Raw genomic sequence first — 25,632 nt, 5'->3', positions numbered from 1 at the left:
ATAGAATCCTTATTAGGGGAAATCAATGCATTCGCATCATCAAGGGGAAGTTAAAAAAACCTCTTATGGTACTTCTATCTGCTAATATTTTAATGAACCACTGTCAGGAATAAAATGAATATAAATGTGGCAAAATTCAAATACGTAGCAGAGTTATTCCAAAGAATTAAATTGCATATTATTAGACGCAGCTCTTCCTAGATGGCGTATTCGAGCACTGTTGTTGTTGTTGTTAATTTACGTCGCACTACAGCTGCACAATGGGCTATTGGCGACGGTCTGGGAAACATCCCGGAGGATGATCCGAAGACATGCCATCACAATTTTGATCCTCTGCGGAGGGGATGGCACCCCCGCTTCGGTAGCCCGACGACCTGCGCGCGAAGTCGAGCACTTTACGGTAGCGGTAGCACAGTTTAACGAGGACCAATACCGCACACCCTCGGTCCCTACGCAGACTGATCCAAGTGGTCACCCACCCGCACACTGACCGTAGCCAGTGATGCTTGACTTCGGTGATCTGCTGGGAACCGTGTCTTAACGATCAGTCCACTGCGGGACTATTCGAGCACTGCGATCGCGAATAGGAAAATCCGTCGAAATTGGGACGACAAAAACTACTAGCGCCACGGGGACCCTTTTCGGAACTAATTCAGCATGAGCTGCTCCTGAAGTAGACAAAAATAATCTACCAAAAAACGTGAACATTAAATCAATCAATCATCAAAAATTTGTTTATATTTTTCTGGAACTTCATTTTCACACGCGTAATTTTTTTCACTAATGTTTTTTATAATTAAAATTATTTAAGTGACATGGTGGATTCTCAGACCTCCTCAGATTTCAATAATTTGGGACTCTTACCTTGGCTTGTTGAGCAATGCACATCAATGGGTTAGTGTCGATTTTATTTTCTTCTCCAACTTCGTGTCGTTCATTGTACTATTAAATTTCCTTAACTTTTTTGTTCATTATTATTAGGAATTACGAGTCCTACACCAGTACAAAGTTTTTGTATACCTAAGATTATTGCTTCAGAAAACTGCATTGCTGTCTCTAAAACAGGATCTGGAAAAACACTAGCATTTGCTCTGCCTGTTTTACAGTTGCTTGCAGAGGATCCATACGGAGTTTTTGCCCTAGTCCTTACTCCTACTAGGGAACTAGCAATACAAATCGCTGAACAGTTTCGAGTCATTGGAAAACCTATTAATTTAGAAGTAAGATTTCAAAGTAGCTTTATCTCATGTCTAAATATTTAGTCATATTAAGGGCAATTTTTAAGTAAACCTTAGTATTTTAGACACAAAATAATTTTAATCAGTTAACTTAGTAATAAATTTGTATAAAATTAAATGCTTTGAAATATTAAAATTCACTCAAAACTGAAAGTTACTGAACTAATACTTTTGAAAGAAAAAATCCATCATAGCAAGGAATAGATATATCTAAAAAACTATAAAGTTGGGAAAAGTGATTTTTTCTTATCACATCTCATAATAAAAAAGTTTGTTTTAAATAAATGCAAAAATGATAAATGTTGGAATAAACTCTTACTTATATTTATAATTTTAACGTTAGAACTTTTTAATATTTGTTGAATAAAAAGAGATTTTATGAATATTAAATGGTTATCTTAAACGGTTTTTTATGCATTTTTTTACAGTACAAAAAAATTAGAAAAAAAGTTTAAAAACAAAAAATAGTTAAAAACCAATGTTTGAATAATGTATACTAATATAGTATCAAATTAAAGGTATTAAAATAATGTTGAATTTAATTAATAATATCAAGATTTTCAACTACAAAAAAAAAAACTATGGAAATAAGTATTAAAATCTGTAAATATAATTAAGCAATAGAAAAGTAACTAGACAATAACAAACTAGAAAAGTTATACATAAAGTGAGAAAAATTAGGCAAGTCAAAAGTGATTATTAAAATGCCTTGTTCAAGACTCGAAAATATAACAAAAATCGAGTTTTTCAAAATGCACATAGAAATCTGACTATATGTGCCAAATACATGATTGAGAAATCACTTGGATTAACGATGAAATGGGCACGAAAAAAAGAAGAAAAAGCCTGTCAAAAGGTAATAACAGTCAGGGGTCTGTTTAGAAGAAATTTTGGTCCGTAAACGGACCCTTCACAAAGTATCTTTTCATAAAAACGGACCCTTCACAAAATATTTTAACTTAAAAACGTAACCTTCATAAAATGATTTTTCTTTTAATCGGACTCTTCACAAATTTGTTTATCTTCATTAATGTTTTGTTAATCTAACAAACCCTTCCCAGGGGGTAAAAAAAGAAAGATTGATGTAAACGATTTAAGTTTTGTCTTTGGCAGATGCTTCTTCTATTATCTTCTATTATCTGATATTCTATTATCTTCTTATCCCTTCACAAAGTATCTTTTCATAAAAACGGACCCTTCACAAAATATTTTAACTTAAAAACGTAACCTTCATGAAATGATTTTTCTTTTAATCGGACTCTTCACAAATTTGTTTATCTTCATTAATGTTTTGTTAATCTAACAAACCCTTCCCAGGGGGTAAAAAAAGAAAGATTGATGTAAACGATTTAAGTTTTGTCTTTGGCAGATGCTTCTTCTATTATTCGTCCGAAATGAATATTCTGGGTTCAGCATTATAGGCTAAATACCAAATATTTGTATGTTGCATCTCTAATTTAGAAGCAACAATTGCTGTTTATTTTTGAAGAAAATTTAATTTTTTTAATTATAATTTTGCAGTGCTGAGCATAATCTTGTATCTATTTACAATTTAAAAACTCCTTGAAAAAGTTTTTTGTTATAATCGGACCCTATTCGCACAAATTCATAAAGCGGACCCTGGTTGAAAGAATGTGAGTAATTTTTTCACAATTTCACGAAAACTGGACCTTTCACAAAATGTCTGGACAGACCCCTGGACTATTTAATGCTTATAATGTCATAACTTTTTAAAAAGTATTTTATTTTGCATAATTTGGAATGTTCATAGAGGGAACATTATCTTATTTCTGTTGATTTTTAGGTTGCGGTTATAATTGGAGGAATGAATATGGTGGCCCAAGGCAAGGAGATAAGTTCCAAACCCCATATAATTGTAGCTACTCCTGGTCGATTAGCTGATCATCTAAAAAGCAGTAGTGATATTTCTTTTAAGAGAACTAAAATACTTGTTTTGGATGAAGCTGATAGATTATTAGAAGGACAGTTCCATGATCAAGTAAGATTAAATATATATTTTTTACTTGGTTACCGATAAATAAGATTTTAATCTAATAAGATAATAATAAGATTTTTATATTTTAATTGATGTAATTTCTATAAAACAGTGTTTTCAACTTTTTTTCATTGTAGGCCAAGAGATATAGCAGTGGGTGTCGCAGATTATTTTTTCATCTACTTTCATTTTTAAAAAGCAAATAATTAAATGAGATTGAGGGAATTTCAAAGACTCCTCTCTAAAGCATCTGTAAATTTGTTCTTAATAAAAATTGAGAAATTGGATTGAGAGAATTGTGCAAAGAACAAAAAGTGAAGAATTCTTTTTCTGTAACTTGATTTTAGGCTTAACTTCATAGAGATTAATTCCATTTTTTCAGCATCATTGTATGAAATTCAACTTAAATTTTAACAACATAAAGTTTTTATGTATAAAATCCTCAAATTTCAAATTTTGCTACATGTATGTTAGATGATGAACCTGAATTTTGTGCAATATTCTCTGCCTGACTGCAAGTAGGTCACAGACAAATTTAGATTCATGAAGATTGTGCTGAAGATTCATTCCAGAAATTTTGTTACTAGGGGTGTATTTAGGGTACCTATTTATCTGAGGCACACATACATATAAAATTTTTAAAGTTTTATTGTTTTAAAAATATTTATTTACGCATTTTTTCAATGAATGAACTAATTAAAATTAGTATTTCAGTATTAAAAATCCAACTCATTAATGCTAATAAAAAAGCATAACTTGAAATATGTGAGATATTCTACTCAGGGTTAGCATTGCATCAGAAAGAAATTGGATAAGTTTGAAGAAACAAGACAAAATGGAAAAAAACTAAAAAAAACTGTGAGGAAAAATAACTTAAATTGAAGAATAGATTAAATTTAAACTAATAACGGAATTTTAAAATTTTATGTATCATATTATTTAAGAATTAGTTTAAGTATTCATACTTTAGAGTGATTGAAAATTTTTTATACGCTATTTGTAGTTGTGAATTCAATGTGTGTGTGAGTTTTTTTTAAAAAATTTTTTGTAATATATATGTTTAATGTATGATTTGTTAATTTAGTAATACTAATAAATTTCATATTATTTTAACAATTCTTTTTATAATCATAAAATAAAATTTTACTTATATTAATTTACATAAAATGTTGTAAAATTACAATTAATTTAATTTCCTGATTAATTCATTAATTTTTTTCAATTACTGTTTTTAGATTTTTCTTATTTAAAAATGAACTATTAAATAGCTTGGAAATTAATGCATTAATTGAACTAGATTGCAATTATAAACTGTTTTAATATGTGATATTTCTATTTAAAAAAGTTTCCATTTCTTTCACTTGGGTTGGAAAAAAATCCCTATTTTTCCGTGGAGGTATTTTCCACTATGCGCGTAACTTGCCATCCCTGATTCTACTTGAGATTTTTTTTGAGTGGGGAGACTTAAACTTCTCTTTATTCTCTTCTAATCTATATATGTGTGTTTATGCTGAATGAGTAACATTAAAATCAAATCAATAAGATTGATAATTCAGAAGATCTTAGGAATTCAGAAAATAAGAAAAATAAAAATTAAATTTTTTGAAATATGCTTATTTGCATGCACTTTCAATTCCTCTCTAGGCAAGTAAGGTTTTATTTCTTATGTATTTTTTTATGTTGAATTGAATAAAGCTAAAATGAAACTAATAGTTGCTGCTGCACTAATAGTTAACAATGTGTCTAATAGTTCAAATGTATAAAAATTATCCTTTTGTACATCTGAATATTTGGCATTGCAATATTGATAAGTGAAGTATTAAATCCAATGTATTTTTTTATTACTCTAAATTGAATGAGATCAAAAACAAGTCAATCAATCAATTTTTTATATAAAAAGTGAAATTTTTCTACTTTTACATATTTATGCATCTGATATTGACAAGTGAAACATTGTTCCTTATAATCTTTTATGATAAATTCAATGAAACCAAAAGTAACTTAATAGAACTAATGTTTTAAAAGTTATAAGGATTTTATGTATAAAAAAAAAGTATGACTGAATCATTATATTTTTAATGTTTGAAATTCTTGTATCTTTTAAATTATTAGTCCTGTGATTAGTCCTTAACTGTTAGTCCTGATCTCATAATTTCTAAACTGTTTTGATTTCATTCCATTCAATGTGATAATTAACATAGGGAGCAATTCTTTATTTGTTTATCAATTTCAGATGTTTAGATAGGTATAAGTACAAAATTGTACTTTTTATACATTAGAACTTTAATGCCAACTGAATTTATAATTTTATCAACTTTATTATGGGCTTATCCGATTCAATAATATCTTACTTATCTGAATTGGTGCTCTATCTTCCCTTGAGAAAAGGTTTAAACTTCAGGTTTCCATATCCAGCCTAAACCAAAACTTTTAAAACAATATCCTACTTTCTTCTAATTATTTCCTTATTCAACTACTTAGGAACTATAGGTAAAGAGGACCAGGCTTGAAGTAGATAATCAGAAAAAAGAAGGAAGATAAGAACCAGCTATATAGGCTAGGATAAAAATCCCAGCTGTTCAAGTTGTGGAAATTAAACTAGATTTCCAAACATTAGGAAAAATAGGATTAACTAAATTATGGGAATTTCTCAAAATATGGAATGATTCCTAAAAGTCGAGATCAGTAGCTAAAGGGCAGTCAAGAATGATTTTATCAGATGATAACTCAAATATAATATTGGAATTTTAATTATGTTCAGCGAATGAAGATCATTTAATATCCTTTTTTTTTGGGCGTATCTTTCATGAGCTTTAAGTCCAAGTTTAAGGGCATGTTTAATTTTCCCATCATATTCAAGACCACGCTGACAACAAATTTGATAAATACCTCAGCTATTAATGTCCATAATAAGATTCAAAAGGTTGATTAAATTAGTTTTACAAGGAAAAGAAACGTGTTTAAACTCAAATTTATTCGGAGCTATTGGAGGGACAATTAACAATTGAGGAACTGATCCTGGAATAATAAGGTAGAATAATCAGGATATTAAAGCTCTAAGTAAAGAATTTGTTGGACTGTGTGATACATTTTCTACAGATTGAATCAATAATATTAGAAGGAAATACATTAAAAAAATATTTTCTTCAGATATTAATTAAAATTGCATTTGTTTTAATCTATAAGATTTCATCAATTCTTTTACTTATTTCCTATATCTATTGCATGAAATTATTTATATTTCAATTCCATAATGTTAATTTTTACTTTCATCTCAACAGCTTGAAGTTATTTTTGAATCATTGCCATCAAAGAGGCAAACTTTAATGTTCAGCGCTACTATGTCAAAAAATCTTGATGAGTTGAAAAAAATAAGCTGCCTTGAACCATTTATATGGAACTCTGAATCTGATGTATCAACTGTTAAAACACTGGAACAGAATTATATATTGGTGCCACATTTGATGGTAAAAAATGCAAGTTTGGTGGAATTTATTAATACTTTTCAAACAAAACATCCTGAAAGTTCAATGATAGTTTTCACTAAAAATTGCAAGTAAGAATGATTTTAAATATATAATTTATGTATCATCACAAGTCATGTTATAAATAAAACTGCACACCTGTTGTTACTGTACATAGCTTGGAGGGCAACCATAATTAGTACAGTAAAAGTCCATCATAACAACAATTGCAGATGAAATTAAATTTTATAAGCAAATGCACATATTTAATGTTAAAATAGACTAAAAGAAAGAGACTAAAAAATATAATAGTCATATTTGCTGAGTTTTCTTTTACTTTGAATATTTATTTTGATTTAAATTATTTATCTAGAATTGACTATCTTTGCCCACAGATTTTTGTCTTAATTATGAAGCATTAAAATTAATGCAATACCTTTTGACATCATAACATTGAATGTTAATTTTAATAAGTTGTCAAGAAGGGAAATAAGGGGGCATAAATGTGGTCAACGTAAGGCACATTTTTTTTTGAGTGCTGTGGACCTATTTCTAAAAATATTGGAAAAACTTTTGTTAGAAAGAAGTTAACTAGCTTTATAAAAATAAGAGATCAAAATTGTTTGACAGAAACACTTGTTTTTCTTTTTACCAGAAATAAATAAATTTGCCTTCCATTTAAACCTTTTTCGCCATAATATTGCTCCCCGTGGCAGAAACATGGCGACACAGCGACATTGTCGCAGAAAGCGACTGAGTTCTTGCAGAAAGATTTATTTTTATTTGGGAAATAAAAATTTTTGGTTTGCCACAAACAAAAGTTCTCAAGAAAGATTCTGCAGAAACAGATGCTGTTTTACCAAAAAAAAAAAAAATAATAATAATAATAAATAAAAACATTTTCTACAGAAACAAAAAATTTCTGCAGAAGCAATAATACGCATGCGTTCTGCAAATTTTTTTTCTTACAGAATTGTTTTAAATATTTTTTTTCTTCTAGCGTACCGCGGAAGGAGAAAGCGCTCGTAATTCTCCCTTAATCTCCAACGCAAACAGTTACTGGATAAAAAAGGGAGAATTTTTTCCCCTTTATTAAGCTATTTTTGGAAATTTGCCAACTTCGGCCTCTATCGCTGGCGCAGTAATTAGCTTTGTGTTTTCTTATGAGAACAGAGCATTATATATTTTTTGCACTTATGTGGAAAATTTCATGTGTAAAAAGATTCTTTTTTTAAAAAAAATCATGTCTGGCGAAAAGGTTATTTGTTGCAATTGTGAGGCCACAATAATTAAAACAAATTTGAAAACTGATTTTTCAAGGCGGCATTCCGAAGAAGAAATAAGATGGAAGTCGACAATATCTAGCGATGTCAGAGATTTTTTCTTTCTGGAAAGCGACAGGAAAAGAAGCTTCCCACGCTACTAATATTGGAAAAAAAAAAATCCTAGATTCGAATAAAATATTCTTACTAGTAGCGATATCGATAGTAAGGATGAGACAGCATTTCCAACAAATCAAGAAGTTTTAGAAGCAGTCAAAGGTAAAAAGTGAAAAATAACTACATAAATATTTTTATTTAAAGATAAAATGCCTATATCCTTTGAATTAAGTCGTCGATAAAAAAATAAAAATAAATAAAAATCCCAATCTAACGATAAATAAAATAAAGCCTGAAAGATATCTCACTATCTACGATTTTTTGGCATGCGAATGAAAACCAGATTGGTGGAAAATATTTACTGGTGAAACACTTTCAAACAGGTTTCCATACGCATGCAAAAAAAAAAAATCGCATCCAATGAGTATGGCTCTAATACCAATGTTTCAGTACTGATAAAGACTATTTCGTTTCGAGATGTTGGATAGACTTGAGCATATTGAGTAGGAAACCGCTTCTGCATACTTCGTGTGGAATCAATGCTATTTATTTACACAATACAGTGCGAAATCACAAGCGCTGTGTATTTTTTTTGTTCTAAACTTAATCTGATCACGAAAAAAGTTTTATTTACCTCCTTTTTTTAAAAAAAAATCTTACAATAAGTCAGTACAATATTAATTGAATCTAATTAATCTATAATTAATTAGATAAAATTAATTAGATGTAGAAAAAATTGAAACAAACATTGCTTTAATTTTTTTGCTTTTAGAATTCGGTTATAGTCAATTTTATTTTATTATTTTGATTACTCAACTTCAATATTAATTTTTTCACCTGATTTGTTTCTGTACCTGATATCTACTATAATGAAACATTAAATCATACTGTTTTAAACTGCTTTAATAATTTAATTTTGATATTGTTTTAAACTGATACATCAAATTCAGTTATCTTGTTTTATAAATTTAATCTTTTTGTATATTCTTAGCTATTTCTATAAGTTCTATCTTATTACAGGTTCTGGGTAATCTTTATTTATGCTCTAGTAAGCATTTTTGTCTGCAGATCTATACATTTATAACTTTTCGTTATTATTGAAGATAATGCAAATTTATACTTAAAGAATTTAAACTTATTAAGAAATGTAAACTTATATTATGAAATTAAGAAAAAAAAATCTACACAGTTTTATTCTATGCATGTAGACTTATTTTATAAACACGAATTTCATCTATTATTATAAAGTCATTACACATATATTTATAACGATAAAAATATCTTGCAGAAAGATATTGGTTCAAGTTAGGTTTGTCGCAGAAAGTCAGAAAAAATTCTGCCACAGGGATATTGCTTTTGTTTAAATAGCCTAAAAATGTATTTCTCTCAAAAATTTTTTGTTTTATTAGTTAATTTTTTACTTTTTATGACTGTACAATTTTTGTATGTTTATAACCAGTATTTTAATGGTGACTTGGAAATTTGTTATAATAGTTGACTTTTTATAATATGTTCTACTCTTTATACTGCATAATCTATTTAAATAAGTGCTCATTTAAAAATCGTATTAGAGCAGGAAAGGCTTTCCATTGCGTTTCCTGAAATTCTTTTGTTTACATTTTAATTATATTTCTAGTAATTTTTTTCTCTTGGAAGTAGTAGGGGAAATATGTATGAGTGGTAGATTTACAACTTTTACCAATAAACTTTCTGCACTTGATTTTGTTCTAATTTTTTTTTTTCTGAAATAATAACAAAAAGAAACACTAAGTGATAGTACATCAATTTGGCTTTATCATAAATATGAATTTTACTCATTTTTTAAGATGAGCTCATTTTCATTTAAAAATAGAAATAATTAAAAGAAAAAGGTATAAATTATCATCAATACGATTAGGTCGTGTTCTACATTGTATATGATATTTTATTAGAATTATTTATTTACATTACTAATTATTTCATTATGATTTAAGTGTTAGACAATGAAATAATATTACACATATGGATTAAAAATTCAATTTTATTATTTACATAGAGAGTTATTAATGAATAGATCCATTTTACCTCAATTAACTATAATTCAAAAATACCAAACTTAATCATAATTCAATTTCAAAAAAAGTTTTAGGAAATAAAAAAATCAATTCTTTATTTTTTGATATCTTTGTTTTGTTTCCCTAAAAATTTTGAAAGTGTGTATACTATTATATTATAAATTGTTTTCAGACAGTGCCAGTTGGTCTCTCTAGCTTTAAGAAGTTTGGGTTTTGAAAATGTGTCTCTGAACTCTCATTTGAAACAATGGGACAGGTTAGCCTCCATATCGAAATTCAAATCAAATCGGAGCAAAATATTAGTTGCCACAGATGTAGCAAGCAGAGGTGAGTTAAATTTTTTTGATTCTTTAAAATATGTATTTTTGTGCAGTTTTCAAAGGACGTTCGCTTAAAAAGTAAGTTCTGTTATAAGTACTTAAAAGTATTTTTATTTTATAAACTAAACATAGTTTGTTTTTTTCAATGATAAATTATGAATATAGAAGGTAGTAAAGTAGCAGAATTATATTACTTAAATTTAATTACAGAATGGGAACGTGGTTTAAGTAAGTTGTAGTTGTTTTAGTATTTTTGTGTGTGTGTGCTGTAATTAAAAACAAGTTTTCTATTAATTAGTTTATATTTAAACTAGTCATGACACAATTCTGAACCAGGATTCTTTGTACCTTAAAAAAACTATTTAAATTTTAAAGATTGTTTTAAAGGCCCCTAAAAGGACCTTATTTTTCTCTCAGAGTTTCCAGGATGTCCTAATTTTAGTTCTGAAGACTGAAATTTTATTTTCTAAATACCTTTTAACATTCTATGAGCAATTAAATTTCAACAATATTATGAAAAGGAAAAAAAACAATTCTTAAAATTTTCTTTTATTAAAATTTCTTTTCTTTTATTTGTATACAGTGAAACTTTCAAGAAAAACTACCTCTATTTACGACCACTTTTGGGAAGCATGGAATTTTTTCCACAGACATTGTGTTGAAGACAACTTTTAGGAGAAACTATTAAAACCTTTTCCAGAGACTAGGCTAACATCTGCACCAAATGCAGAAAAGGTCGAATAAGGAAAGGAGAAGAAATAGCAAAACAAAAAATTTAACCAAATAAATAAGTAGATTAAAATGTATTTAAAATATTTGTGTAACGTTCTTATTTAGAGAGCTCTTTTTGACGATACAACCTCGTGTTGTAGTCACAGCTTGTAAAGATGATGCTATCAATGATTTACTTCTAGAGTTGAAAGTTAAATTAGTTAAAAAAGTTATTTTTTTTAAAAAAAAAAGCATCTCAAACAAACAAACCTCTTCTCATCTTTTAAAGCTAACTAATTTTTTGATAAAAAATTAAATGCAAACTTAAACAATAAAACATAATTGTTTATTTATTTAAAATACAGTAGACGCCGCTTAATGTGATCACGGTTAATGTTATCAATCGTTTAATGTTATCAAAATCGCTTAGTCCCGTCCGCTTATATCAAAATACATTGAAAAATCATCGCTTATTGTAATCAAATGTTCGTTTATTGTTATCAGTTTATAGGAAAATTTTATTTTCCTGAAATCAATAAAAACAAGAAGGAAAACTTTTTTTGTGTTTTGTGAAGTGTTTCCTGAAACTTACCAAAAGTCCAAACGGGGCTCGTATATTATCTTTTAAACACAAGTTATTATGAGGGGGGGGGGTATTTTGCCATTTTCGGTCAAGCATTGTAAAATTCCGCAGCACTGTGCGATTTCAAATTCCCGGAAATCCTAAATAAAGAGAAAAGAACACCTGCCAGTAGCGAGTCAATGTTTGTCACGAGCCCCTTTTTAGAAGAACTTAACAATGTGACAGATGATATGTCCCAGCTGCTATGGGAAGGGGGTAAGGGGTGACCTTCAAAAGAGAACATTGTTTCGGGTATGCCCCTTGATCTTGGCAGGTCGCTTACTGAATCGCTATTGGTCAAACAATAAAATGGGGAGGGGGATAGTGGAACTGCCACATCTAAGTGTATAAAAGACGCATGCAGAAGAAGATCAGCATAAGATCAACTCAAGCCTTCACAGAGTACGGTTGTGTTGTGACCAAGCTCTGAGCGAATCATGTTTTCTCGACGATCCGGACGAGGCGGCAAGACTATGTCCTGCTCTCCTCCACCGATTATCCAACGTGAAATTATTTATCCTGACTTTAAAGAAGTTAATCTACAACCCGGAGAAATTTATGAAAATAAGTATGGAGACTTCATATATAAGAATAAAAGAGGAAACAGCATCGGCACGATCAAGGACTTCCAGGTTCCTGAGGGAGCAACTAGGCCATACTACTCAGCTAATCCAATTCCTGACCCAGTGACAACTATGCCTGAACAGCCGAGTACCCCTGTGGAAACTCCAATTATGGAGACGGAAGAAAATGAACCTGCGACGGAAATCGACAACATCACTCCTCTCACAGAACATGAACAGAACCAAGAGCCGACACAAGAGGCTTCGGCCTCCGAATCGGAAAAACAGACCGAAAACATCACAGAGCCCCCGGCAAAGAAAAGGAGGAAGAAGAAGAAAAAGCCCACTGATGCAAATAAATCCACTGATAACGCTACTTCAACGACGTCTAACAGCATTTCTCCTTCAGAGCCCATTTGACACCCGGAGCCAGTGAACCCTCCAGCATCGGAAACTATGGATGTGATCTCAAATAATGACCAAGAGCCTCCCAAAAAAGCAGAAAAAGCTCTTCCAGCTAAATTTGCCAAAATCATCATCCGTGGACTCCCAGATAATTTTAAAACTGAGATAATTTCCCAAGAATTTGAGAAATTGGACCTGAATCTACATAGAGTTACCCAGTTTAAGAAGAGAGTGGGTGGAGCTTATAAGCCCCTTCCCCTGTTCCTTATCATCGCACCAATAGCAGACCAGGAAAAGATCTTCTCCCTGAAGAAAATACAGCAGAATAACATCAGCACCGAGAGATTCCGTGGCGGCCGGTGGCAGCCACAGTACTTTCGATGCCAGGGCTTCGGCCATACTCAAAGAACTTGTACCAGCCAGCCTCGATGTATGAAATGTGCAGAAATGCACTACTCGTACGAATGTGTTAAGGATAAAGCTTCTCCCGCCAAGTGCTGCAACTGCGAGGGAAATCACACCTCAAACTTCACTGGGTGCGAGGCCCGCCCCAGTCGAAAAAGACCTCAGATCAAGCCCACACCTGCAACTACAGCTCACAGATTAGTTTCACTAGTGAAAGAATTGCAGGAGTTACTCAAAAATCAAGAAGTGACAAGATTACTACAATCTCTACTCAACGGGGACTCCCCATCTCAATGATGATCATCTCACCTTCACTCATGCCCTACTCCAATGATGAACTGAACTTTCTTAGAAATTTTATTTCGAACTTTCCAAACATATGACTCCCAAGCATATGTCTACCCAGAATCGATGAATCGGTTGGTGGCCCTTCGGGCCAAATACCGAGTTCCTACTAATATCAAGCATCAGATCAGCATAAATTTTCACTTTACCATAGTTCATACGGTTTGTAACCTGATTTGTTTTTTATAATGGAAAGGAAACGGAGAGATCTTACAGTGAAAGAAAAGGTTGACATTTTAAATTGTTACGATAAATTGCCGAAAATGAGCCAAAGGAATGCTGCTGTTCAATTGAAAGTTTCGCAGCCGCTTTTGTGCAAAATTTTAAAAAATCGTGAGGATATCGAAAAAAAGTGCACTTTGAACGAAAATCCGAATTGTAAAAGAAATCGTGATGGAAAAGACAAAGAGGTTGAATCTGCATTAAAACTCTGGTTCACAAACGTTTGTGAGAGGGACGCTCGTGTTAATGGTCCAATTTTGCACCAAAAAGCTGAAGATTTAGCTGCAAAATTGGGTAAAGGAAACTTCGTAGCCACAGAAGGATGGTTCCACCGCTGGAAAAAGAGGCAGAACATACTCTTCCGAAGGACACATGGTGAAAAAAAAGATACCGATAATGTAGCCGCAGATCAGTGGATTAAAGAAGAATGGCCTAAACTTATTGCCACATATTCACTTCAAGATGTATATAACGCTGACGAAACTGGCCTACATTTTCGAAGGAAAGTACGCAAGGGTGTAAAACCTCCAAGGAACGCCTAACTGTGCTATGTTGTGCTAGTATGGCTGGCACTAAAGAAAAACTTTTAGTGATTGGAAAAAGTGAGAAGCCCCGCTGTTTCAAAGGTGTAAAAAATCTGTCCGTCGATTATTTTGCCAACAAAACGGCTTGGATGACTACCACCATCTTTAACGAATGGCTGTTGAAATGAGACAAGCGACTAAAATGGAACATACTCCTGCTCGTAGACAACTGCACTGCGCATGATGTAACTGTTTCATTAAAAAAGATAAATATCGTGTTCTTACCACCAAACACCACTTCTTTAATTCAACCGTGTGACCAGGGAATTATCCGCACCTGGAAGGCATATTACAAAAAGGAAATGCGTTCAAGGATCTTAGAAAATATGGAAGACCAAGACGCTGAAGATCTTCATGCGAACGCTCTAGCCAAAAAAAAACAAATGTTTTGGATGCCATACATTTGTTAACAATGTCATGGAATAATGTCTCGGAAAAAACAATTCGAAATTGTTTCAGTCATGGAGGATTTTGTCAACCAGAGGACAACAATGCTGCTGTGATGAAAGAAATGGAAGACGTTTTCAATCCCCCACCCGATATGAATGCTGAGGATTTTGAAGCATGGATGGAGATCGACGAGAAGGTTGAGACTTCTACTTCGTTAACTGATGAGGACATTTGCGAAGCCGTATGTGTCAAAGATCAAGCTTCGTCACAAGATTCTGATGCCGATGATGAACCCGAAAGTGCTATCGAGAACAAAATTCCGACGCCTGCTCAGATGAGGGAGGCACTTCGAATCTTACGGCTAGGTGTGCAAAACAAAGCCGACGCGGAACACTTTCATAAACATTATGATTATGAGCGATTCGTAAATGACTTGCTTCGAAAGAATGCTAAACAATCGACAATTGATGATTTCTTTTTCAGTTAATAATTAACCTTTTGTATTGTTTCCTACAGTTCGTCATTAAATATGTAAGTATACTAACTAATTCTTTTTCTTTAGTGTACATTAATTTCTATTAAATACTTTAGAGTTTTACAGCAACAACTCCTAATTTAAAAATTTTTTATTTATTTATTTTTGTATGTAAAAAAAATCATTTTTTAGATTAAATTTTTTTTTGTTTATTGTAATCAATCGGTTATTGTTATCAAATCACGTTCATCCCGATGTGATCACATTAAGCGGCGTCTACTGTAGCTTTATCATTCATAATTGGTAAATTTGTTTTTACACATGAATATATCAGAAAGGATAATTTTAAAGACACTAGATTTTATTCATCGCTACGTCTTTTCATGGCACCAACAGAAGTGGCATTTCTGCACCAAGAAAACGAGACTGATTAAAATTAAAAATTGTTTGCAAAAAATCGTGTACCTTTGATAACAGTTTTGCTGTCAATGGAGGAAACCCCTTAGAATGATCATTTTACAGTGAAACGGAGAGTGGTTCTTTCGTGAGATGTTTCACTGTATTTAATGTTCCAAGCCTTTTTTTCTTTCTTAATTTAAAACAAAACCTTCCATGATTGTTTTTTTCTTGTTTAAATTGTGAATCAGATCTTAAGATCAATGTTTTCTAAGGTCACTAATTCATTAAGGCCTATTTCTTCTAATATCTATTAAATGAGAAAGGACTGTGATTAATTTGAAAAAGTTTTATAAAATAGAAAAATTATTAATTGATACAGTTGTAATTCTGCCAGGTTCGCTTTCTTATTTAGAAAAATATTTAAGGCAAAATACTGACTTTCTCAAATTCCTGCAAACTGACTTAAAATATTTTTTCGCATAAATCGTACTTAAAGTAAAAGTTTTACTGCTTTTTAGAACACAACACAAAATTTTAAACCTAAAACAGATATTCACCATCGACCAGGCTACTGAGAGCAACTACTTTTTTGTTTTGTTTTTCACTTACGCATTCATTGATGAAAAATATAATATATAGTTATAATATATAAATATAATAATGTTTGGAAAAGTAATAAAATTCTCCTTTTTTACTATTTTTAAAATTTTAGTGCAAAGTGGCTTGGGGTTTCTTTGAGTCATTCACTTATTTTGCATACCTTAGTTGAAAAATAGCCCTGAAAATTTGTTTTTAGGTAGTAAGAATGCAAATGCTGTTTTTATATATAAATATCAGTGTATTTTTGAATTGAAATCCATTAATCTAGAATGATGCTGTTTAATACTACTTTTAAATTATATGAAACCGAAAAGCTTTCATTTATTAGTTTTTATAAGCTTTTTATCTTAGACTTAATAATTGTTAAATGTTTTGAACTTACTGTAATTGGATAATTGTGTTTTTGATAATTTAGTTTTAAAAGAGTAAAATTTTCCTTAAGTAGGGCATATATTTTTAGAAATTCTGCTTTTGTTCTCTTTAACAAAACTTTTCATTATTTTTTTTTTCTTTATAAAAAGAGTAACATACCATTTTCTGATTATAAATTAAATAAAACTTTTAAAAAAAATTAAAAATATTCATATTCAATACACTTTAAAACATAATTTTTTAGCTTCTCAAAAAATATTTGAATAGTTTTAAAAAGACCTTAAATCTAACTATAAGTTATATGTATAAACACTGTGAACACACATTTATTTATTTTATGAACAGTATTAGAATTATAAATGTAGGAACGAATGTAACATCTATTTTCTTTAACAGTTTGATTATTAACCCCTTGTTGTGCTGTGTTTTTGCTACTTAACATATTATAACTATATTGTTAAGAATTTTAAAGTAATTCTTGAGTCAAACATTTTTAAAATACTGTATTACCAAACAGACTGGGATCATGATTGGATTATTTGCTAATGCCAAAAAAAGTTGTGGAAAAAATGTAATTACATACTAAACTTAAAAATCTTACTGACCAAATACATTAACTATTAAAAACTAATTATTAGTATTAATTGAAAACTATGTTAGCACATAACTTAGTTTGTATGAATTTTCAAAACTTTCGGGAATTATTTAAGGGAATCAGTTCGTATAATTTCTTTTTTCAACATTTAAAGAAATCATGGCATTTAAATTTTCATCTCAATGTGTTTTCACAAGATTGTGACTACATGCTAGTAACAATCTTGTGTATTTTTTCTACTTATTATCTATTCATATAAATGCTATTTTTTAACATTCAAAAAATTGCAACCAGATAAAATAGTTTAATATAGAGAAAATGCCTTTCCAAGCCGCAATGAACACTCTTCTGTATTCAGGAAAAATTTTAGGAGCTTTAACAGATTTTCCTATCAATGAAAATACTTTTTTCCTCATATTTGCATAGCAGCAGAGTTTTTTGAAGAGAAATTTCCCTAAACACAAGTGATAATTTTCTTTAGCAGTTTAATTGTTCTCTTTATACGATTGCAAAAATTTTGACTATAGAAATAAAAATGGAGCTCTTATATTTTTGTTTCTTTTATAAAATTTTCATGGTTGTATGATCAGTATTCTAAAATATTATTTTTTTTCTACAGGTTTAGATATCCCGATGGTTGATTTAGTCATAAATTACAATGTGCCAGTTGTACCCAAGAACTATATTCATCGTGTAGGAAGAACTGCTAGAGCAGGTAAAGGCGGTCTAGCAATTACTTTAATGACACCAAGAGACATTTTAGCATTAAAGAAAATTGAAGAGGAAATAAATGTTCGACTTTCAGAACATAAAATTTCAGGTGTGTGCTTGCTTCCTTTTCACCCTTATTTAAATCATTCCTTACTAATTTGAATGTATGAGTATTAACGTTTGATCGTCATATTTTAAAGAACAGGGTGGTCATCCACTTGGATTTCTTTTATACTGGAAAAATCGGGGAAATTTGGATAAAAACCAAGGTATTTTTAAAAAAAATCTGAAAGTTTTTGTCTTAATTTAAATTATTTTACCATCCATTATACACCCTTTTTTTAGATGGTAATTTATCGCCAAATAGTTAAAAAATATCATCAACTTAGTAATACATGGCTTGCTTTAAAATTTGCTCCATTATAACACTTTAAAACTCTCCCTAAAATGAATAGAGAAACTGCTAAATGAATTGAGGAACCTTTGACCTGTTTAGAAACTATGCAGTTTAGGAGAGGCAAAGATTGTAGTGCAGGTGGTTTAGGTTAGGATATTTGCTTATGTTTAAAAAAAGTAGGGGTTTTCTATTCTAGTCTGTGGACTGAATCCATTTATCATTCGAGTTTGTTCCAATGCTTTTGGAGTATTTTTTATTTTGACAAATCTTTGAATGTTTTAATAATGTTATAAAATTCTCCAAAGATTAGTTGATTTTAATTTAATAATAGATTTTTTATTGCACTCATTTTCTGAAAGCTTTTGTACTCCCATCCAATGAAATCGGTAAATTATTTTTTCTCAGCAAAGCCAACTAATCACTCGTTTTCTTACAATTGCTAACAGCAATGTTTCTCGACAAATCATTACAATTGTTGCATTGATGCTAATTTTCACAATTTCATTTTAGCCTTTTATGACACATTTTATTTATAAAAAAAGTTTTTTTTACGAACCAACTATATATAACATTTAATTTAACTGTTTTTTTTTTTTTTTTTTTGGTAAATATTTGATTAATCCATTGAAGAATCACAGTGACACAGCAACTTTGTCACAGAATGTTTGAGTTCTTTGCAGAAAGAGTTTTGTTTTGAAAAGCAAAAAATTTTACTTTTCTTTTCAACAGAAATTTACACATATTTGAATCATGCATTAATTGATGTTGATACAATTAATTGTTCTTTTTGTTATTGTTTTATTTAATAGATCTTAAAATGATCCTTGGTTCTTTATGAATACAATCCTCATCATATAGTTAATGTGTATGAAATGCATATGCTGTGAAAGAATATTACTCAATCTAGTGTAGCATTGGATTCATTTGAGATTGTGATGTTTGCTTACCCTGGATCTTGATAGATCTGATATTGATGCACTATGTTAGCAAAAACTTTTATACCTATAGTTTATAGCTGTTTGTCATGTCGTAGACATACATAGTGTTTGCTACAAACTGCAGATATACTGAAATAAATGTTTGCATTACGCTCACCTTCCACTTCTAAAAATCTTAATAATTTTGTGATGTTCTGTTCTGAATACTTACATCTTAGTTTGACTTCTTATTTACTTTAAATGTTCTTATGTTAACTGCTTAACCAGTTATATGCGTACTTTTTCTTAAGAGGCCTCACTCTCGCCGTCTTGTATTTTAGATTAAATTTTGATCTTTGACCAAGTTTGAATCTGATCAAGTTAAAATTTTTTATCTATTTTTTTTACTTCTGATGATTTAACCTTTGACAATACTATACCTTTAAAAAAAGATTAAAAATAAAGGCATCGCTTTATTAGGTAAACAGAAATAATGCTTGATCATTTTTAAAATGTTTATATATTTTATTCAATCAAAAGTGAAAAGCAATTAAATTATGCAATTTATGGTTTTGAGTACGTAATTTAGCAGTACACATTTGTCTGCGTTTCAATTTAATTTTGTTACAGTTTAAATGAATGAAAATATTTTTGGATGACTCAGTAATTTTTTAACATTAATTAAGCAAAAGAAAAAATATAAAAATTGACAAATGTACGAGACTGAAATAATTTTCACAGAATGCTAATTGCAGAACTGTATTAGAGAATAAAAAATCTGAAATACTACATACCTTATTTCTCAAATTCACCATCAGTTTATTTGATAAAATTAAATAGAAAGAATTGGAATCATCTTTAGAATTTCATTCATTCATTTAGAATCACATTTTATAAAATTATTCTAAATAAATCCTGTTTTTTATGTGCATAATAATAAAAACTTGTCATGTAATTTTTAAAAAAAATTATTAAATATTTATCAATGGAAATAAAGTTTAAAAAAATTTCAAAATGTAACATCAGGATGATGGAATTTCTCATCAGCAATTCCATTAAAGTTAATAAAAATCATCAAAATAATCATTAAAGTTAATAAAAAGCATGTTTTTAGTTTTTTTAAACTTTTAAATTAACTTTTTTTTAACCTTTATTGAAGTTTGATCAGATAAACTTCCTTTTCAGATAAGAAAATTCTCAACATTTTATTACAAGTCGAAGTAGCCTGGCGAGAAGCTGAAATTTCATTAGAAGATACTGAAGTGGATCGCAAGAAGAAAATATATGAAATGAAAGAAAAAGTTTTAGAAGATCCAGAAAAGACTGAAAGAGAATTCAATTCTCAGAAAAGAAAGAAAAAACGAAATCAGAATAGGAGGTCTAAAGTCCTCAAAACTAATTAAGTCCATATTCACTCTCAATATCTGTAAATATAGAAAAAATATTTTAATAATAAACATGCATTATTGTTTGAAGATTTGAATAGAAAATTATCACTAAAAAAATGTTTGCAAAATATTAACTAAATAGTGGGATTCACTTAAGTGTATCTGGTGCCTGCCGCTTATTGAAATAACATTGGTTCCGAGGGCAGCTGATAAATAATTTTATTAATTGTTGTTGATTAGGGTCTTAATGATTTTGTCGAGATGCTAAGGGTACAAGTACACAAGGGTGCCACTCTTCAGTAATGGGGACTGAAATCAGTAAATGAAATTTGATAAATTAATATCTCTTTTCAATTTGTTTTTAATATTAAAATTTCTGTATTTCCTTAAAAATGTTAAAAAAAATTTCTATTAAATAAAAATTGCATTTTAATGTAAACATTGGTAATTTTTATAGTTATTGTTAAATGATCAGGCAATGATAAAGCTCATTAATGAAAGAATGAGATTGAACTTCAACGCTTGCTTAAACAAAATTTGTATTAGAGTTGTATCCAGGGGTGATTGTGAGCCCAAGTCAAAATTCCAGAAAATTTCTTGAGTAAAAAAAAAAGAACAGTTTAAGTGGAAAAAATTTTTAACAAGTTTTTTTTCTTCTTTTTCTCAATCTTTCTTAGTATACTTAAAATATATTTAAAATTTTACACATACTTATACCATTTACACATCTTTCTTTCTTGAGTTTATGATTATAATAACTATTTACTGATAAAAAATTAATATTACTCTTGAATATAAAGCTTATAAAGTATCTGGCTCTCCCTTACAAACAAATAAAATAAACTGTGTTTTTAAGTTCCACCTTTCAAAATTTGATTTCCTGAAACTTTTGCGATCAATGATTTTTTGAAACGTCTGGACCTTCGATCTCCGGATCACAATTAGCGAAAAATCTGGAAATCCGAATTTCTTCCGGAGTTCAATCAGCCTTGTGTATCTAAATTTTCTTGTTTTTATTTTTCCCGAGCGTTTTTGAATGCTGACCAAAGTTATACTGAGATTATTAATTACAAAAAGAAAATTTTAGAGATAGGACGAAAGATAAATAATGATGAAATGAAAAAATAGTCGAGATATGTATGGCTTAGAAAAAATTAATGGTTTATTATTCAGTAATTGATGTAAAAAGATGCACAAGGTTAGCTGTAAAAAATAAATCAATAAAATGATGGGGAAAAAACTTGATAATTGATTTAACATAGAAACATTGACTTACATAGAAAGGTACATTCTGGACGCAGTGAGCTAGAAGTGTCTGAAAATTCTACTCAACAAATCTAGAATGTGTTAATTTATCAACAAAAAAAAGTTCAGTTTTGAATTATTTACATATACTTACTATTTTTGAACTACTATTGAACTTACTATTTTTATATACCAGTCTTTTCACTACAGCGCGAGAGCCTCGCATATTTTTTTCTTTTCTCGCATTAAAAATTATTACCGCGAGAAATTCACGCATTCTATAAATCAATTTCAAAATTCTCGCATTTTGGAAAAAGCTTCGCATTACGCCATTTAGAATAAAATCCGTTTCACTTTTCTTCCTGGATCTTTCATTATTTTCAACATCTGCCTCGTTATCTAGCTTCCCTATTTACCAGTATTGTTCAGAACCTTTTCGAACAACAGAACACCACCCTTCCAGAACACATTTCTCTGCAACCACATTTTTACCGTAGATAAGGTTTCTTCATGTAAGACGTTAAAATTTTTTATGCACTAATGTAAGATGGACAAACACCTTGTAAAGACAAAATCTTCTATGATGATTCAGCAAATATCATATGATGATGCAACAAAAATATTCAATGCTTTAAAAAATAGAAGACGTTAAAAATTTATTACAATTAAAGAAATGATTTTTTTTTCAAGTCTATTTGTGTATTTTTGATTTTTAGAAATCTCACTTAACTTTTTGAAATCTCACCCATTTTTTTTTTCTATGATGAAAATACTGGATACTTACCATTTTTGAACAAAATGTCTTGATTTTTCAGACTTAGTTGTATTGACAGATTTTCGTCTTTTCATAATATGCATTGTATCCATTCATAAAACTTATGTTTTCAATGTGTGGTCTAAATTTCAGTTTAATTCTGATACTTCATTCTAGCACGATTCTTTAAGAATTGTTTTAAAAAACAATTGCTAAATTGAATCATTACTGCTGTCTAGAGCTAGGGATATTAAAAAGAAAATTAAGAGTAAAAATATAATGAAATTTTACAAATCAGATAATGGTATTGAAAGTTGTTTCTTTCTTCTTTTTTTTTTAAAGTCAATTTATGAAAAGGAGTGCATTCGAAGATAAATTTAACTCATTTCAGTAGTCAACATACAAGATAAACAGATGGTGAGATTACAAAAGTTTTGTCCACTTTTATTACATGGGGTAAATTTTACTCTTCATAAAGAGGTCAACTTGACATGTTTGAGTGTATTAAAACAGGGAATATGAAACTATATCGAATTTTAAAAATTAGAAATCATGATGCGTAATTTTTAGATCACGTAAATATGAATCACGATGCATAATTTTTATATCGCATGAATACGAACCCCGATGTCTAATTTTTAAATCACGTATAAATACAAAAATCAATGTTTGATATTACAACAGCAGGAACGAATCATGACTTTGGATTTTAAACTCACATGAATACAAATCGCTACATGGGGTTTTAAAAACGAGTAAATACAAATCACAATATTGGATTTTTAAATCTTGTAAATAAGAATCATAATCTACGACATTTAAATTGTGTGAATAAGAATCGCAATGCCCAACTTTTAAATCAGATAAATAGGAAAAACGATGTTTGATATTAAAATCGTGAATAAGAATCGAGATATCAGATTCTGGGCTAGAGATTTCTAAAAGGCTTGTTTGTATTGTTTAGCCATAATAAATAAAAATTTGAAAGATTAATTGAATGAGCAACTAAATATTTTCACCGCTATTGTTTTATTACTAAAAAATACAGTGTATTATTACTCTTAATTATGAAAATACAACCTATCTGGCGGGCAAGTAAAAATACATGTTTTTTTAAGCACAAAAAGGGAGAATATAGCTAAAAATGAGGAAGGGTTAGTAACTATGATGTTTGCATTTTCTGTTTTATCTTTAAAAATAAATATTATTTTATTTCAACAACTGCACTTTCAGAAAAAACGGAACTTTAAGAGAATCAGAGTTTCTAATAATGAGGCTGAAATTCGAGAGACAAAAGCGAAAATCTGCTAACAAGCGGAAATATCTCATCCCTGACTAAAAGAAATCATCACCGATTTAACTACAAACTCTAAATTTCCTACAATAAACTTCTAAAATATAACTGAATTGGTTAAAAATTACATAAAACTCAGTACTTGAACATTCCTAAATCACCCCCAGCTTTTTTTTTTTTTTTTTTAAGTCAGACTAATATAAAATGTGTAACCTAATATTTAATTTAAAATTGTAAAATGATATGTTTTTATAAAAATACTTTTAAGCATTAATATAGGCTACCTTCATAAAACTGCAAACTAATGCTTCTAATAAGAATGCATTAGTCAATAAGAGTTTTCAATACATTAATAGAAAGATAAAAAGTTAATATTAAAAACAAATTTATTTTATAGGAACATTTAAACAATTTTGTCTTGCAAAGTGAACTTAATAAACTAAGAATCCAATATGCCAAGCTTGTTATAATAATCTCAGATTTAATCAATTGATGTTTATTTTACTGAAATTAAAAATAAAAAAAAAACTAACAATAATGTAAATAAGGCAATATTCAAAGGCTTTCTAGCAATCCTTATACAGTGAAATATTTTTTTTCCTTTTAAAATACTGCAATCCAGTTTAAATATTTTAATGTAGATGACTCTTAACAAAGAAAACAGTCTAGAAAAATTATAACTTGATTGAAATGACTGCAATATTTGGGAAGGGAAAAATTATTTCAATGTACGAGGATTGCTAGAAAGTATTACGTACCTTATTTACATTATTGTTAGTTTTCTTTTGAATTTTAGTAAAATTAATTGATTAAATGCATGTAATAAAATTACAGTAGGAAACCGATTATCCGGAACGGTCGGGACAATTGCTATTCCGGATAACTGATTTTTCCGGTTTTCTGAATCGCTACAAAAAGCCGTTTTTTTTATTGTTAAACCCAACTAAAAAAAAAAAAATTGGAAATAATCTTAAAAATAAGAAAAAACGATGAAGTAATACACTAATGATTATTTCCAAAATGATGGTAAGGTAAACATCTTTAAAAAAAGAAAGAAAAATCGTAAAATCCTATGAGGAAAAAAAATTCTTCAAAAAAAATTGCGAGAAAATTTATCGAATTTCGTTCCGGTTTTTTGGTTTTCCGGTTTTCTGATTTCCGGATAACGGGTTCTGTACTGTAATTGATTAAATCTGAGATTATTATAACAAGCTTGGTATACTGTGTTCCTAGTTTTTTAAGTTTGATTTCTTTGCCATGAGTCAACAAGAAACATACATCATTTTTGCCATATTTTTTAAAACTCTATTCAGGACACTAAAGAAAGAAAAGAAAAAAAGGTGAAAACTAAATAAATAAGAATGTCATGAAAGTGGTGTTTCTTTGTACAAAGAATAAAAATGCAGCTAGAGACAAAGAAAAATTTATTGACAAAAATTTATGATTTTTTTTTTTTTTTTTTAAATTATTAGTTCAAGATAATGAAATTTTTAAGCATATAAAAAAAACTATTGTAGTTTACAAATTATGTATTAATTTGACTTTTTTTTTTACAATATAATGTATTTAAATGTATAATGCATGTAATTTACATTTTTAAATCAGGTCACTTTTTTTAACAGACTTGTATAAAATATGTAACCAATCATGTTACATAATTTAAATGGCATTTGATTTTTAAATGTTACATATTAAAAACAATAAACATTACAAGATATTTGAAAACTAGACAAAAGCATAAATGAAAAAATATAAACTAAGTGCCAATAAAAATGAATAAATCCAAA

At 29.3% G+C, this 25,632-nt stretch overlaps 1 protein-coding gene across 1 annotated transcript; it reads left to right on the top strand.

Annotated features, from left to right (window-relative positions):
- The first annotated feature begins 664 nt into the window (after positions 1-664).
- Dbp45A (putative ATP-dependent RNA helicase Dbp45A) lies at positions 665-20,639 on the top strand. The gene is made up of 7 exons (XM_016049885.5): positions 665-894; positions 982-1,220; positions 3,043-3,237; positions 6,516-6,790; positions 10,304-10,458; positions 17,759-17,959; positions 20,350-20,639. The coding sequence occupies exons 1-7, from the start codon at positions 816-818 to the stop codon at positions 20,565-20,567; spliced, it is 1,362 nt and encodes a 453-aa protein (XP_015905371.3). The 5' UTR covers positions 665-815; the 3' UTR covers positions 20,568-20,639.
- Positions 20,640-25,632: the final 4,993 nt, after the last annotated feature.

The sequence above is a fragment of the Parasteatoda tepidariorum genome, chromosome 6, assembly GCF_982258835.1.
Source record: "Parasteatoda tepidariorum strain Cologne lab strain chromosome 6, Ptep-v5.0, whole genome shotgun sequence".
NCBI lineage: Eukaryota > Metazoa > Arthropoda > Arachnida > Araneae > Theridiidae > Parasteatoda > Parasteatoda tepidariorum.
The sequence above is the reverse complement of the archived record's forward strand: the minus strand, read 5'-3'. Positions and strand labels throughout refer to the sequence as shown.